At 39.2% G+C, this 17928-nt stretch overlaps 2 protein-coding genes across 2 annotated transcripts in view; both read right to left on the reverse strand.

Annotated features, from left to right (window-relative positions):
• Nucleotides 1–31: 31 nt before the first annotated feature.
• Nucleotides 32–2480, reverse strand: si:ch211-246m6.4 (transcription factor 15). The gene is made up of 2 exons (XM_054776854.1): nucleotides 1998–2480; nucleotides 32–503 (listed from the first exon to the last, which is right to left on the reverse strand). Exons 1-2 carry the CDS (start codon nucleotides 2478–2480, stop codon nucleotides 468–470), a joined length of 519 nt encoding a protein of 172 aa, XP_054632829.1. The 3' UTR covers nucleotides 32–467.
• Nucleotides 2452–17928, reverse strand: part of si:ch211-246m6.5 (von Willebrand factor D and EGF domain-containing protein) — a 32181-nt gene continuing 16704 nt past the window's right edge. The window contains exons 27-33 of the mRNA XM_054776754.1: nucleotides 15629–15724; nucleotides 15470–15565; nucleotides 15302–15397; nucleotides 13780–13875; nucleotides 13615–13710; nucleotides 10774–10871; nucleotides 2452–2547 (exon numbers count right to left, since the gene is read on the reverse strand). Of these exons, the coding sequence (XP_054632729.1) occupies nucleotides 2452–2547; nucleotides 10774–10871; nucleotides 13615–13710; nucleotides 13780–13875; nucleotides 15302–15397; nucleotides 15470–15565; nucleotides 15629–15724 (674 nt within the window). The remainder of the gene's footprint in view (nucleotides 2548–10773; nucleotides 10872–13614; nucleotides 13711–13779; nucleotides 13876–15301; nucleotides 15398–15469; nucleotides 15566–15628; nucleotides 15725–17928) is intronic.

Below are 17928 nucleotides of genomic sequence, written 5' to 3' on the forward strand. Positions count from 1 at the left end.
CCATGTGATGTAAACCCCCTCGAAAAATAACACTCGGTCATGGTACAAAAATATTTATTAGTAATGTGCAAAAGTAAAGAAGCAGTTATGTTACACGTTTGATGTGGAGGTAAACACGTTTGAGGTAGTGCAACATTTCCTGGGTGGTTTACATTTGTGTGTGCATTGGAAAAACAAAAGTGGGTTGTGCAAAATACTTGATCGTGGTCATGTGACGCACTGGGGAGCTGCTGTTTGGGTGTGTGTTTGGGGGGGTGTTTGTGCAATTAGTGTGACCAGAATAGTGCAACCTTACACACGAGATCAGGTTGCATCTCAACCAAAACACAGGTTGGTTGGCACACCAATGTGAACAGAAAGTGCTTTGCAGTGCTGATTCTCTGTTACCTCTAAACTAAAAATAAATATATTTCAGTATGTACAAATGTAAACAAACATTGGTGATGAATCCGCCTGCGTCCGAAGCCTCACACTTGAGTCGGCCGCTTCCCGCCGTCCCTGAGCTGCCGAGACAAAGGAAAGTTGTATTTTTAGTTGAGCGAAAGCATATATCACGCAAAAGTTGTGTATTGATGCAACCAGCCCGTGAAGTATTCTGTTGTAAACACGACCTGAAGCTGTGCATTTCATGTTTTGTTTGTACGTTGAGGATTATTTCATGCAAATTCCTCTCCTCAACCTCTTGTCAATGCCACATTTGAAGGATTCACTTTATTAAATTACAAAACGAATATATTTTTGTCTCATTAAACGTGATTTCCTATCAGGTAGCGGTGTCCAAACTGCGGCCCGCAGCAAGTTTACTATTGGCCAGCAGCATGTTAACAGATCATACACAGATCAAATTAAAAACGGACCGTGTTGGGACATGAAATGACCCAAATATATTAGCATTATTAAGAAATGCTATGCTAAGGGGTGGTGGTTAAGGGGAGATCTTTTGGTTCATTGGTCTTGTTTTATTTTTTGGTTTTGGTTCTAGTTTTTCTTATAAGTTTAGTTTTACTTTTCTTATTTTTTATTTTTCTCGTCTGAAACATTTCAGTCGCGCATAGAAATACTGTGCGTGTGTGGTTGTGTGTATATATATATATATATATATATATATTACTGTACATATACAGTATATATTTTAAAAAAGACCCTCCGTGTCGTCACACATGACATTGACTGAGACCTCACCGTAACTCACTAGTGCAATATGTTTATTTTGATTTATGTATGTTATGAGTTTACAAGTTATTTATGTAAAAATATAAATAACAAAATAAATAAGAAAAATAGAAAAAAATATTTTTAATGAATTTTATTTTAAATAATTGATAAGAAAGAAATATATATACACATTTATATAATATATATGTATACATATTTTATATATCTTTCGCTGTAATTAAATTCTTTAAATGAAATTAAAAACAAACGCCTCGCTGTTTCCCCCTGCAGAGCGGATGAAGTACTGCACAAAAGACCACTTGCCTATTGAGCGCCTTCACACTTTATTCATTTTCCTGCGACCACTCTTGTTTGATTCCTGAATGCAAACCAATTTCCTTTGGGATGGAAAAAATACAAGTACAGTGCTGTATATATTTGAGCGGAAGGCTCATACTTAATCGTGGTCATCAAGTCATGGTTTGCCAAAAAAGAGTTTCAATGGCGTGGCTGTGCGCTTTAACCTACTAGTGCTGGGATTGCAGCTATGTTAAAGGGATTTTGGGGGGGCATTTTGGATAAAATAATTGTCGATTTTAGTCTGTATCGCCACAAAACATCACAAAACTTCAGCTCGGACCATCGTCACACATGACGAGTGAGACCTCACCGTAACATATTAGCGTTTACTAGTCTTAGTCTTTTTGCAGATTTTCTGCAGGAAAGAAGGGCTCACCTCTACAAGTTTGTTTGTTTTGTGCCATGAGATTTTCTCTTGTGCGCCTCCCTGGCTCGATAGAGGTTGGAAAGTACCGGACTGAAAGAAGTCAAAAGCCACTCACTTGTTTCCTCTGATTGCTCAGGCAGAAGGTGCAGATCGGCCGCAGCGGCTGCGCCGAGCTGTGAACGACAGCACGGTGGCGGACGCAAGGCTGCCCGTCGCGGCTCTCCTCCCCCAGCAGCAAGACGTTGGCCAGGTGTGAGATGTAGCTGCAAGCCAGACGCAGCGTCTCCACTTTGGAGAGCTTCCTGTCGGCGGGCTCGGTGGGGATGAGCGTGCGCAGCGCGGTGAAGGCAGTGTTTACGCTGTGCGTCCTGTCCCGCTCCCGCGCGTTGGCCGCTTGTCTCTGTTTGCTCACGCCCGGCAGACGCGCTTCTCTGCCGCTTCTCACTCTGTGGCGTCTCCGCCGTCTCCTCCGCCTGGCCGCCGCACGTGAAGCAGACGGCTCCTCCTCATCCTCCTCCTGTCTGCCGGTGGCCTTCCCGTCCCAGTCGTCGCGGGCGGAGGTGAGGTTTTCAGCGCGCTCGTTGCTTGCGGACTTCATCCTGGCTGCCTGACGTCTGAGTGGCGTTGCGGGGCGGCGCGGCGCGCGGCGCGCACATCACTTTATCCTATAAGGGTGAAAATAGCACCGAGTGGCCAAGCAGCTGCTGCTGATCCGGTGACCGAGGGGGTCCGCTCCGGATCAGCATAGCATTTCTACTGAATGACGGCTGCTTTGGGGTCGCCAGCCTGCCGCGGAGAAGGGAAGACAGGTGGAGGGTGCAGGAAAGGGAGGGGGTGGGGGGCACCTGTTGTGCTGGAGGATGCAGGTTTAAGCTCCATGTACGGACTCCTCCCTAATATAGCTCAATATGCACTTTTTACTGTCAAATTTTGCTTCAAGACAAACTTTGCTCCAAGCTGATCTACATTGTGTTGTGATACTGCAATTTTGGTATCAGTCCGATACAAGCACAGTATTGCTGATACATTTTTTTTTCACATAGGGGTCAATTGCATGAGCAATTTGGTGTAGTTTTTACACTGAATGTGCTTCCTGATGCAACCCTAGCATTGGTCTGTGTTTGGGGTACCAGCATTGGCCATCGATGGATGAGGTCAGGAATGGAACCCATGCATCTGTAACCTTCCTTGTTCATCCAGCCCAGCGTTCCGCCATGGACTCAAATCAAGGTCCTATGGAATAAGAGTCGAGAGCGCTATCCGTCGAGCTTAAAGCCCAAACTGTCCACTCGACACCCAGCTCAGCTCTTAACGTTGAAGGAGTGAGGTGTACCAACGTACGACCACACAGCCACACTGTCTGGCATCCGTTACACATCTACCGTTACACCACATAGTCGATACCGAGCCCGATACTTTTTTACTTGAAATTCCTCAAAATCTTTGACCCCCGGGAGGTGGGGGAAGCCTCCCAAACCGTCATTGAGGGTCCGGCAGGACGTAAAAATGGCAGAAAATGCCACGTTTCTTAGGAGTAAATTTTTTGCAACTTTTTCAGCCGCAAGGGTGTCGCGAAATCTCATTCTTTCAGGTCGCTTTAACTGAACTTTTAGGATCCGGGAGGTGGGGGAAACTTCCCAAACCTTCATCAGAGGTCCCAGCAGGACCTGAAAGTGGTAGAAAATGCCACTTTCTGAGGAGTCCATTTTCAGCATTTTTTTTAGCCGCATGGATGTCGCAAAATCTCCTTCTTTCAGGCCGCTTTAACTGAGCTTTTAGGATCCGGGAGGTGGGGAAACCTCCCAAACGTTCATCGACAGGACCCAAAAATGGCAGGAAATGCCACTTTTCCAAGGGGTTGATTTTTGGCAACTCACAATTTGCAAGGCTGTCGTGAAATCTCATTTTTTCTGGTCACTTCAGCTGCACTTTTAGGGTCCAGGGGGTGGGGAAAACCTCCTAAACCTTCATCGGGGGTCCTGGCAGGACCCAAAAATGGCAGAAAATGCCACTTTTGCGAGGGGTTCATTTTTGGCAATTCACAATTTGCACGGCTGTGGTGAAATCTAATTTTTTCAGGTCGCTTCAGCTGCACTGCTAGGATCTGGGAGTCTTCAGGGGTTCCTGCAAGATGCAAAAATGGCAGAAAATGCACTTTTCCAAAGGGTAAATTTTCGTCCAAATTTGCAATTTGCACGTCTGGCGTGAAATCACATTTTTTCAGGTCGCTTCAACAGCACTTGTAGGGTCCAGGAAGTGGGGGAACTTCCCAAACCTCCACCGGGGGTCCCGGCAGGACCAAAAAATGGCAGAAAATGCCACTTTTCCAAGGAGTCGATATTCGTCAACTCGCAATTTGCACGGCTGTCACAAAATGCCATTTTTTCAGGTCACTTCAGCTGCGCTTTTAGGGCGGGGGGGTTGGGAAAACCTCCTAAACCTTCATCAGGGGTCCCTACAGGACGTATATGGCAATGTATTCAATATAACAGTCTGTAAATGTAGCAATAGCAGCCCAACATATTTGTGAAAAGAACGGAAAAATACAGATTCTATCACGTTATTGATTCACTACTCGTATGACCCTTGGTATCGGCATCAAATCTCTATTTGGATCACCCCTTGTTGTCACTCCGAATGACATCCTGATTGTTTGTTTGCCTTCTGTTGACATCCTCGCCGGAGGAGAACTGCTTTCTTCTGAGTGAACAGTCCAGGTGGGACTGCCTGACCGTGTCAGTGACGGACATCCTCACCCCCTCCCTTTTGCCACCTTGCCTCCTGCCATGTTTGGACCAGATATAAATATCCGCGGATAAGTGTTGCAGAGCCACCTTTCATGCGCAAGCTTCCACTGCAGAAGGCGTCTTCCTCCAGGTTTTGTCAGCATTTACGCCGCCGTGTCCACTCCCCGCCCAACCCACTTTTATCCTTACGTCACAGTGCTAAGTGGCTAGGTGTTAGCATGACATATTTGAAGACTTCAATCTCTATTTTGACTCCCAAGAGCAGTGAAGACTCATCTGGTGGAAGCACGTGAAAGTGAAAGTGAAAGTCATATTGGATATTGTACGACGTGCCCTCCAGAAATCAACATTGGTCACATGCATAGACCTAAGCTGCTGAAACCATCATGCGACCACCATGAAGGATAGAGATGGCATTCTTGAACATGTGTAAGGATACGCTCCTATGAAATGGACAGTGATAACAGCATAAGCAGCTTATACATATGGTATATACTGTAGTACAATGTGTAGTATATGTATATGTGTAGTACAATATATAGATAGATCAGTGGCGTCCAGTAGACATGGGATTCATTGCCGGATCTTGAGGAGCCATTCATTTCAAAGAGCCGTTCAAAAGATTTGTGGCACAATACAAAATATACAGGCTGCAGATAACTTCCACTCAAGAACATTTTAACAATGTTCTTTTTGTTCAGCAGTGGTTTTCGTCTTGGAACTCTGCCATGCAGGCCGTTTTTGCCCAGTGTCTTTCTTATGGTGGAGTCATGAACACTGACCTTAACTGAGGGAGGTGAGACCTGCAGTTGTTTGGATGTTGTTGTGGGGTCTTTTGTGACCTCTTGGATAAGTCGGCGCTGCGTTTTTGGGGTAATTTTGGCTGGCCGGCCACTCCTGGGAAGGTTCACCACTGTTCCATGCTTTCGCCAGTTGTGTATAATGGCTCTCACTGTGGTTCGCTGGAGTCCCAAAGCTTTAGAAATGGCTTTATAAGCTTTTCCAGACTGAAAGATCACTTTTCACACAGGGCCATGTAGGTTTAGATTTTTTTTTCTCCCTTAATAATAAAAGGTTCCATGTCAAAACTGCATTTTGTGTTCAGTTGTGTTGTCATTGGCTAATATTTAAATTTGTTTGATGATCTGAAACATTTAAGTGTGGCAAATCAGTCACACCACTGTAGAATAAACGAATCTGGGGGGCACTAAAACAAATTTCAGGTATGGTCATCATAAAAAAAAATTATATCATAGAATAATAATATTTGGCCATTGAAGTGTGTGCTAAATGTATTTTCTGTACAATTCAAACTCCAATCAAGTCAGTGCCTCACCAGCCATGAACCTCATCGAATAGCTCTATATTGACATATAAACAGAGTGGCCTTTTATTTGCTATCCAGTGTGTATTATTGTGTATGATTTATGAACTGATTTGTTGCTGTCGAAAATTAATGCTATGACCACCAGAGGGCAACAAATCCCGTGCGATGTTGAATGAAGGCCCTTTTCCCCAAAACCAAAGTGAAACGCCCACACAGTCGGATTTGTTTGAAAATAAGTGTATAACATCATCCTAGTAGCTACAAAGACCGGAACCCAGGTCCCAAGTACCAGCCAGTAGGGGCGGGCGTATCCATCCAAATGTGGGTAGTATCAGTATGGGATTGATAACTAGCGCGTGGAGATTGATATTTTTCATTTCGTTGATTTTCACAGGCGTATGTGTTTTGTTGTTGTGCTGTTCATATTGTTACGTTGCAAGCTGAGCTCAAAGAGCTAAAACTTTTTTTTAAGTAAAAAATAAGTGTTCATTTATTTATTTATTCTTTTTTGAAAACGTTTTATATGTACACAAAAGGTCTAGTTCACTGAAATGTTCACATATCTGCATAAAACTGTCTGCAAGCATGTCTACATGGCCAGAATACGTAGTCGGAGTAGGTAAGAAGTAGGATTCCTTATTTATAAATTGAATATTTTTGTAGTTACAGCATAGAAAACCTGTTGACGACCTTCTAAATACAGTTTAAACATTATTAGAGCCTTGTAGACATGAATTAATATAGTCACATTTACACTCCTATTACCCGATATAGTAGACATAACAAGAGAAAATAAGACATAAAAGGCACAAATAAGACATAGACTCACACATGATAGGATTGGGAGAGTTCCTTGCCGCAGTCCTTTTTTTAACTTCCAGTTTCTGGACAGTACTTCCTGTGGTGGCTACTGTCTCATCAATGTAACATGACTGACACCTAGTGACCAGTGTAGAATACTACATATTGTATCATCACAACGCCTTTGAATGCGTCTTCTGAATGCCTTGTATTTGTACTTCATTTAGTCATTTTTATGTTTGAAAATGCATCATTTAGGGCAGAAATACGTAAAATTAGCTTAAATATGTAGTTTTAAAAAAAACAAATAATAGGCTGAAGTCAAACAGCATACAGCACACAAACAGCATAATTTATTTATTCATATATTTTTGAAAAGTCATGATAGGGTGAAGCTGCAAAATTGAAGTGGCGAGGGATTACCGTACATGTCAGGCATGTCAATGTGTGAATTGAAAATTTAGCAATAATTTTACAAAAATAAAGTCAAAATATTGTGAAAAAGTTGTAATTTAATGAGAAAAAGTCATAATTTTAATAGAATAATGTCTAATATTAGTAGAAAAAATTCTGTCATTTTAGAAGCATGAAGTTGAAATATACAGTATATATATTTTTTTAATTAGGATATTATAATTACGACAAATAATGTGATTTTAGTAGCATAGAGTTGAAACATTAAGGAAACATTAAGGAAAAAATATTAATTTTTTTTTAAAAGTCATAATATTATGAGAAACAAACAAAGCAGAATAAAATCGTAATTTTTGGAAAATTAGGTTGAGGAATGATATTATGTACTGTATATGATATTATGGGAATAAAGTAAAAATATTCTGGGAATAAATTCACAATATTACGGAATTTTTGTTTTTACAAAGATTTTTTTTTCAATATTTGGAAAATTTTAAAAACAGCAAAAATAGGAGAAAAAATACCAAAGAACAAAGTTGATACTAATAATAGGGGGCATCTCACCTACAGTATATTAAAAAGCTGAGATGCATTTTTTTCTTGAAATATGTACAACGTCTTTGCATTCTGTTCATATTGTTAGTCTTCCATCGTTGTGTCTATATATTGCGAAATTGTTCACAAGTTGCGTCTTTTATTGTAATTCTAATCACAATCAACAAATTAAAGGCAAAATTGTAAAATCATTCAATGATTTTTAAACCATTTAAGTAAAAAGTATCAGTACCGGCTCGATACCACAATTTGCAGTATCGCCCAGCCCCACAAGCCGGGGCTATGCATGACTAACAAGACCACGAGCTACACGCTCCAGCAAAGCTGGGCTATCATCATGCATTGCACGTCAGGGTGGAAGTGGTGCAGAGCTAACGTGGCCTCTTTCATCTTTTAATCCTCATTTCCTCGCCGCCCCCGCGGGCCGAAGCGGCTGGCCTTGAACTTTGGCAGCCAAGTCAAATGCTTAACTCCTGCCCTCTCGAACCTGGACGCTCACAGTGGGGCCTTCAAATCACAAGTCACTTTTATGAATGAAGCTAAAAAGGCGAGTGAGACGAGGCAGCGTTTGTACTGTTACCGTGTTTGATGTCCACGAATGCATCTTGGGTGTTATACTTTTTTGCTACTAGTAGACATTGTGTCACAGGAAGTGAAAAAAAATGAGCAAGAAACACAGAAATAATAGATTCACAATAAAAAATGAGGATATACAACTGTGACACAAGCAACAAAGAAATAAATAAATATAAAACATAAAAGCATACAGGTGGCTTTTATAATAAAAGATAAAGGAAGGAGTGATGTAAAAATGACGAGCTGCCTTATTCGAACAAGTTTCATTGCATGCATCCTGCACGCTCTGAAGAAGACGGAGTGGGGCAGCTTGGAGGATGCCCCCGGACCACCACAATGTTTGACTCTTAAACCTGCTGGTGGTTCGTTCAAGTGGACAGCTGGGAAAAAAAAGAAGACATTTTACAGAGACAGTCATCCCTTGCCACTTCCCGCTTCGAATTACACGGCTTCACTCTCTTGACTCTTTGTTTTTTCCAAAATGTATTAATTAACAAATAAGTTATGCTATTTTGTGGTTGAATATGGCCTACAACACAAAAACAAAAGCCTATTTAAGCAAATGTTTATGTATTTTTTGCCTAAATTGAGCATTTTCAGGCATAAAAAAAATCACAATGAACTCAAATATAAATATGAGGCATTCAGAAAACACATTCAAAGACGTTGTGATGAGATGTAGTATTCTACACTGGTCACCAGGCGTCAGCAATGCTACTGTAATGGTTGGTAAAACACACAAACTAGAAATGAGTGATCAATACAGATAAAGAGGACAGCGAGATGAGTGAGACTTACAGAGAAAGAAGATTGAAACGAGACGAGTGAGACACATACGGAAAGAAGATAGAAACGAGCGATAAATGTGGCTATAAAGGACAGCGAGACAAGTGGGACGTACAGGGAAAGAAGACAGAAATGACTGATAGATACAGATAAAGAGGACAGCGAAACAAGTGACACATATAGGAAAAGAGCATAGAAACGAGTGATAGATAGGAGAAAAGTGTCAGGCGTGATGTGTGATAGAAGAGTTTCAGCTAAAATGAAAGGAAAGGTGTACAAAACTGTGGTTAGACAAGCGATGTTGTTTGGTCTAAAGACAGTGTCAATGAGGAAAAGACAGGAGAAAGAGCTGGAGGTAGCAGAGATGAAGATGCTGAGGTTTTCTCTGGGAGTGACCAGGAAGGATAGGATCAGGAATGAGTACATCAGAGGGACAGCACATGTTAGAGGTTTTGGAGGTCAGAGAGGCCAGACTGAGATGGTTTGGACTTGTCCAGAGGAGAGATAGGGAATATATAGGTGGAAGGCTGCTGAGTTTTGAACTGCCAGGCAGGAGGCCTCGAGGAAGACCAAAGAGGAGGTTTATGGATGTAGTGAAAGAGGACATGAAGGTAGTTGGTGGGAGAGAAGAGGATGCAGAAGACAGGGTTAGATGGAGGCAATTGATTCGCTGTGGCGACCCCTGAATGGAAAAGCCGAAAGGAGAAGAAGAAGAGAGATATGATAAAGTGGGCAGCAAGACGAGTGAGACGTACAGGGAAGGAAGATAGACAGGAGCGATAGATATGGATAAAGAGGACAGCGAGATGAGTGAGACAGACAGAGAAAGAAGATAGACAGGAGCGATAGATATGGATAAAGAGGACAGCGAGATGAGTGAGACAGACAGAGAAAGAAGATAGACAGGAGCGATAGATATGGATAAAGAGGACAGCGAGATGAGTGAGACAGACAGAGAAAGAAGATAGACAGGAGCGATAGATATGGATAAAGAGGACAGCCGGATGAGTAAGACATACAGGAAAATAAGATAGAAACGAGTGATAGATACGATAAAGTGGACAGCAAGATGAGTGAGACGTACAGGGAAGGAATATACTGTAGAAACGAGCGATAGATATGGATAAAGAGGACAGCGAGAGGAGTGAGATGTACAGGCAAAGAAGATAGAAACAGGACTAGTAAGAATTACAGGGAAAGAAGATAAAAACGAGTGATAGATGTGGATAAAGAGGACAGCTAGATGAGTGAGACATACAGAGAAAGAAAATAGACAGGAGCGATAGATACGGATAAAGAGGACAGCGAGATGAGTGAGACATAGAAGAGAAAAAAGATAGAAACGAGCGATAGATGTAGATAAAGAAAACAGTGAGACGTGAGACATACAGAAATACGAGAGACATACGATAGAAATAAGTGACAGATGCGGATAAAGAGTACGGAGAGACAAGATCAAGAAGAGAAAAAGTGAACGAGTTGACAGCAGATTTACTGTATGTTCAATCTTCCCTCTGGAAGCACAAAACCAGTTTTATGCTCAGAGACTGTGGCAAAAAAAGTGAAACTATGAGACAAGGACTCGAGTTACAGAAAATAAGCAATCCAATCCACCCCAATCCTGAACTTGTAGGTCAGTGGCTCTTAGTCCTAAGCAAAGGTTACAAAGTACAGATGAGTCTTACCCTCTTGGAGCAAAGAGCGCCTGACAATCGGCTCCGACACGCACACACGTTGGGTCGCACACAGCGGCTGCCATGCAAACACTTTTGTTGACAGTGAGCTGCGTGATGACACACAAGAAAGCTGCTATTAATCACACCAAGCAGTACAGCCGGGTTCCGTGCCGCTGCATTTGGGGCCTTTCTGTTGGGGTACCAACCACAGTGGCGTCCTGTACAGATTGCACTCTGCTGATTGGCTGGTAGTGTCAGATATTATTATTACACTTTTAAATTTGGCCTAATAGCTTCTCATGGAGGCCTTCACAACACACACACTCACAGAGCACAATCAGAGATGCACAACACTTACATAGGACTGCTGGAAAAATACTGGGAGACACACAATAGATGCTTTGTTCTCACTCACACAAGCTTGACTTCCACTTCTACACAAACCTAACTTTCACTTTCTAGATTGGCACGGCAACTGCTATATAGCCTTTAAATTGTTGAAAAATTAAAAAAAAGAGGAAAAAACAGTTGTAATTTTCACGAGAATAAAGTCCAAGTGTGATGGGAATAAAATTCAAATTACAAGAAGAACATTTACAAGAAGAAAAAAACCAAAAAAAACAGCAGAAATGGAAAAAAGCAAATAAATTTTACAAGAATAAAGACAAAATATTAAGAAAAAAACCTCAAATAAAATCAGAATATTATGAGAAAAAAAAATTTCATTTTAGTAGCACAGAGTTTATTTTTTTTAAAACTTTGGGACATTTGGCTGGGGGAGAAAGGTATAACATTATGGGAATAAAGTCAAAATATGACGGGAATGAAGTCAAAATTACGAGAAGACAATGCAAAAGTTTGGGCACCCCTGACATTTTCCATCGTTCATTCATTTAGAAATCATTGGCTGTTTGTTACTACAATTTCATTTTGATATATCAAATAACGGACCAATAACAACAGTAATATTTCAGCAGTGCAATTAGGTTTTTATGGAATTTTGTGTAAGGTACGTTGCTCAGAATAGTACAGTGAGAGCTTTGTTTTTGTTCATAATTCGATCCAAAAATTTTGCCGAAACCTGAAACGTACAAAAACTGAGGCAATTTTTCTCATAGGAGATAATGAAAATCCAGTGTATCCGTTCTAGACACCCAAAATATTAACAGTAAATACATTTCATAGCGAATAATTATAGTTTTACCAGCAGAAAACAATGCGGAATACAGTAATTTCTTGTCTATTGCGATTTTCTGCAAAGTAGGATTCCTTATTTATAAATGGAATATTTTCATAGTTAGAGCATAAAAAAATCTGTTTATGACCTTCTAAATACGGTTTTTAACATTATTAGAACCCTCTAGACATGAAATAATACCCCATAGTCACCTTTACACTCCAATTACCCAAAATAGCAGACATAATAAGAGAAAATAAGACATAAATAAGACTGTTCCGCTGCTAGGAGAGCTGAGTGGGGGGGCGGACAGGAAGTGACGTTGATTATTGTGCCTGTTGTGAGATCATTCAAGCCTGTAATAACAGCCTACTGACACCTAGTGACCAGTATAGAATACTACATATCATCACAGCATCTTTGAATGTGTCTTCTGAATGCCTTATATTTGTGTTTTACTTCATGTAGCCATTTTTACGCTTGACAGTGCTTCATTTAGACCAGGGGTGTCCAAACATTTTCCAGCGAGGGCCACATAGTGAAAAGTGAAAGGATGCAAGGGCCACTTTGATATTTCGTAAAGCAACACATGCAACATATGCGAAGAAGCTATATGTAGCTCAAGAAAAAAACTGCATTTCACTTTAGTAATATGGGTGAAGTGCTACTAAAAATTACATTGTTTTCCATAATAATTTTATTCTTGTAAAATTGCGACTTGTGTTCTTCATTCAATTATGACTTTTTTTCTTAATATTTTGACTTTATTCCCGTAAAAACAGCTGTTTTTTCCATTTCTGCTGGGTTTTTTTTTCATTTCAGCTTTCCTCTTTCAAAATTTTATTCTAATTATAACTTTATATCTTTTAAAACAATAATGTATTTTCTTTATTTCAGCATTGTTACTAAAATGATCATTTTCCTCATTTTACAAGTTTACTTTTTTCTCATTAGAAAACTTTTTTTTTCTCTTAATATTTTGATTTTACTCTGGTCAAATTTCTGCTGTTAATTCTTTTGTATAATTTTCAACATTTATGTATAATAATAATGATGTATAACATTTCAACTTTCTTCTTGTATATATGTTCTTCTCCTAATATTTTGACTTTATCCCTATGTTCTAAATTCCCCCAACCTAAGTTTCCAAAAATTAAAACTTTATTCATTGTTTTTGTCTTTAAAATAAAAAAAACCTTTTCTTTAATATTTCAAGGACATGCTACTAAAATGACATCTTTACTATTGACTCTAAAATGACTATTTTACTTTTACTATAACTTTATTCTTGTGAAATTCTGCTTTTTTCCTTGCTAGATTACAGCTCTTCTCTTAATATTTTAGCTTTTGATAGATTTTCCCATTTTTGCTGCTGTTGTTTTTTACTTAAGTGTTAAATTACATTTTTAGACAGTGCTGCGGGCCGATGAAATCATATCCGCGTGCTGCAAATGGCCCCCGCGCCGCACTTTGGACAGCACCAATTTAGACCATGAAAAAGCGTAAAATTAGCTTAAATATGCATATATTTTTACTAATAATAGGCCATATTCAGCAGCATAATTTATTAATGAATATATTTTGGAAAAACCGTGATAGGGTGAAGCCGTGAAATTCAAAGCGCAGAGTGGTGAGGGATTACTGTAATTATAGATAACTTATAAAATACTCACGGATGTGGCACAGCAGTCCGTGCCAGCCAGGGGCGCAGTGGCAGGTGTTGGGTCCAACGCATTCACCGCCGTTCAGACACGCATGCACGCACCTGGCTGCAAGGTGAGTGAAGAACCGTGAGTAAAGAAACAGGAGGTAGCGCACACGCACGCGGCACTGCTTACGTTCTTCGCATCTCTTTCCTCGCCAGCCGGACGGACAGTCGCAAACGTACGGACCCACACAGCGGCCGCCGTTCATGCACGTGGGCTCACACACACCTGGACAAAAGGCAGGGACAGAAAGGTAGTAGAGGAATGCGGATGCACAGATATGGGCTTATGCCTGGGGTGTCCAATGTGCAGCCCGTGGCTGTTTTTTCATTGGCCCACGGAGCCTTCTAAAAATACAATTTAACAAGAAAACCAAAAAAAACAGCAAAAATCAACACATCAGAAGTAATTTTACATGAATAAAGTCAAAATATTAAGAGAAAAAAGTTGTAATCCATCGAGAAAAATAACTATAAAAAGAACTATAATAAGAAAAATAACTTCATTTTAGTAGCATAATGTTTAAATATTAAAGAAATAAAGACATTGTTTTTTAAAAGTTGTGATATTATGAGAAAAACAACACAACGAATAAAGTTCTGTTTTTTTGGAAAATCGGGTAGCGGAAAAAGTTATAATGTTATGACAATGAAGCCAATATATTGTGGGAATTAAGTCATAATTACAAGGACCAAATTTACAAGAAAAACAAACAAAAAACCAGCAGAAATGGAAAAAAAAATTCAGAATAAAGTCAAAATATTCTGAGAAAAAAGTTTAATATTTACGAAAATAAGCCTGTGATATTATGAGGAAAAATAATGTCATTTTAGGAGCATAGAGTTGAAATATTAAGAAAAAATATTTTTGGTTTAATAGTGTGAAAAATATACAAAACAAAATGAATCTGTCATTTTTGGAAAATTAGGTTGGGGAAAAAGCTAGAATATTATGGGAATAAAGCCAAAACATTATGGTAATGAAGTCATAATTACAAGAAGAAAATTTACAAGACGAGAGTTGACGTAGATGGAAAATAAAAAAAAACAAACAAAACTGGAAAAAAAAGTTGAAATTATTAAGAAATAAAAGTGTATTCTGAAGAGAATATAAGTCACAATTTTACGAGAATAAACGTAATAATAATGTCATTTTAATAGCATAGATGCGAAATATTAAAGAAAAAATGTTTTTTTAAAAAAAATTGTAATATTACAAGAAGCAAACAAAACAAAATGAAGTTGTAATTTTTTGAAAATTAGGTTGGGGAAAAAGTTAGAATATTATGGGAATAAATTCATAATTTTACAAAAAGAAAAGAAGATTATTTAAGAAGAAAGTTGAAATGTTTGGAGAATTAAAAAAAAACCTGAAATAATGGGGAAAAAGGAGCGTTTCACCTACATGACAAAGCTGAGATGCAGTTTTTTCTTGAAATTTATATATAAAATCAAAGTGGCAATGTTGCATCCTTTCATTTTTTACTATGTGGCCCTCGCTGGCCTATGAATATATCTTTTGGCTCTTTTTTTACAATTTGTACTTATGATTCCCTCAGCTCTTCAATGGAAACTGGTGGGCAGACCTAAGATGTCAACACAGGACCAAGGTTGCACATAAAGGAAACAAGATCAACCAATGAAGGAAGACTGACTTCGCTCACAGCGCCCCCCGGCGTATCCTTGCAGGCACGTGCAGACGTTATTCCTCACGCACAGGCCGCCGTTCTTGCAGGGAGGCATGCAGACGGCTGCAAGAAGCGGAGAAGGTCAGTGGTGTCGCAGCCAAAGGAGCTGAACATTTATCATCCTGACGCACGTACCGTTCTGACACTGCGTCCCGAAGAAACCACGAGGACACTTGCAGGTGTCGGGCCGAACGCAAGAGCCTCCATTCAGACAGACGGGAGAGCACAGAGCTGCGGAGCGCAAACATCAGCACGGAGACATTCAGTAAGAGGTTGTTCGTCATACACACTCACGGGCCTCGCATGATGGTCCACTCCACCCCGGCTGGCACCGGCACTCATCTGGTGAGACACACCTGCCACCGTTGTTGCAGTGGTGGCTACACACCACTACAATCAACAAAGCACACAAATACACACTTTTAACATTTGAAAACACACAGCATCACCCCTAAAAAATTTCTTAAAAAAAAACAAACAAACAAATAAATGTAGAAATACCCAAATAAATAAGAGTTGTTCATGAATTTTAAATAATAATTACATTAATAAATAGGAAATTAATTACATTAAAATATTACCGATTACAGATACAGTAAATGAATAAAAAAGTTAATTAATACATAAGTTTAAAAAATAGCCAAAAAATAAGCATATTTAAGCACATTTTACATATTTTTGGCCTGATATTAAGTATTTTCAAGCATAAAAATGGCTAAATAAACTAAAACATAAATAGAAGGCATTCAGATGACGCATTCAAAGACGTTGCGATCATATGTAGTATCGTATATGTAGTAGTGCAGGAAGTACTGTACAGAAACCGTAAGTAAAAAAAAAAAAGATCAACAAGCAACTCTCCCAATGCTAACATGTGTGGGTCTATATTATGTCTTATTTTCTCTTATTACGGCTACTATATTGGGTAATAGGAGTGTAAAGGTGACTATAGGGGTGTTATTTCATGCCTAGAGAATTGTAATAATGTTAATATCCGTATTAAAACAGGTTTTCGATGCTCTAATTCTGGAAATATTCCATTGATAAATAATTATAATCATAATAAATAATTAACCGCGATAAACGAGGGATTGCTGTAGCCCTGTTTTTGTTTGATTCCATTTTTGTCAAAGATTTTTGTCAAAATTTTTGCCTCTGTTTTCAGGACACTGCCTCGGTTTTCGTACAAGCTAGTCAATTCGCCCTGTATGCAAAATGGAGCGCCCAAAACAAAGCACCCTACGTACTGCTGACTCACCGCCCGTGCACATTTTATTGTGTGTGACTGCTAAATAACCCGCCACGGGGCCAAAACAAGTTGATAAAGAAGGCGAGAAACACTACTGAATTTAATCTCGCCAGGATTGTACGGGAAGTCCACATCAACAATAACTTCCATCCATTCCTTTATTTATAATTATTTTACATTGTTTTATGAATGTAAAACCATGATTAATTCTCTATAAAATGTATTTTTTGTTCATATTTTTGGGTGACTGTATATACAGTCAAGGAAAAAATGATTAGATCACCCTTGTTTCTTCAGTTTATTGATCCATTTTAATTTCTGGTACAACTAAAAGTACATTTGTTCGGACAAATATAACGATGATAATAAATATACATGTTGTTCATAAGAGTTTCATTTAAGAGCTGATATCTAGCAACTTCCATGGTTTTCTTGATAATAAACAAAACCACTTAAGTTCTTACATGAACAGCTATAGCATTGTACTGCCAAAATTGACCTCTATGAGCTATTTTTGTTGTCATTGTTATATTTGTCTAAACAAAGGTACCTTTAGTTGTATCAGGCATTAAAATGAACAAGAAACTGAAGAAACAATGGTGGTCTTATAATTTTTTCCATGACTGTACATATATTTGTAAATACAAATATACAGCATTCAAAAGACGTAATATGAAGTGTAAAACAGTATTTGTGCGTTGTTGTGTGCGCCTTTAAGTAGTGGGGCCTGTGAAGTGACGTGCGTGACATCAGCAGGCTAGAGTTAGAAGTGTAGCGAGAGAGTGGCCGGCAGCAGCTCCTGTGTGAATGTTCACTACATATGTGTTCTCTGCTTGTTAATAAAGCGATTGATGTGCATACCGAGTAACCACAGACAACAGCAGTAGAGTAGTTTTCTACACTTTTTTCTAGGTGTTAGTAATGTTACACTGATGAGCCACCAGGAAGTAGCCACCGGGAAGTATGCTGCTGTACTAACTGCTAATGTGTGAGTCTATCTTATCTTATTTATGTCTAAGATGGCTTATTTTCTATTATTATGTCTACTATATCCGGTATTTCATCTCAAGAGGACTCTAAACCCGTATTTAGAAGGTCATTAAAAAGTTTTATATGCTCTAATTACAAAAATATTCCATTTATTAATATTGAATCCTACTTTGCGGAAATTCACGGAACCAATTAACTGTGATAAACGAGGGACGGATGTACCGCAGTACAACGTTTAATAAACGTGATGCTGAGAGAATGTTTTGCAGAGCCACAACAGAGAGCATGCAATAGCAGCAAGGTGGATCACATTAGAGCAATGTAAACAAAAAAATTCTAATAAGACAAATATATT

Source organism: Dunckerocampus dactyliophorus, chromosome 1, assembly GCF_027744805.1.
Source record: "Dunckerocampus dactyliophorus isolate RoL2022-P2 chromosome 1, RoL_Ddac_1.1, whole genome shotgun sequence".
NCBI lineage: Eukaryota > Metazoa > Chordata > Actinopteri > Syngnathiformes > Syngnathidae > Dunckerocampus > Dunckerocampus dactyliophorus.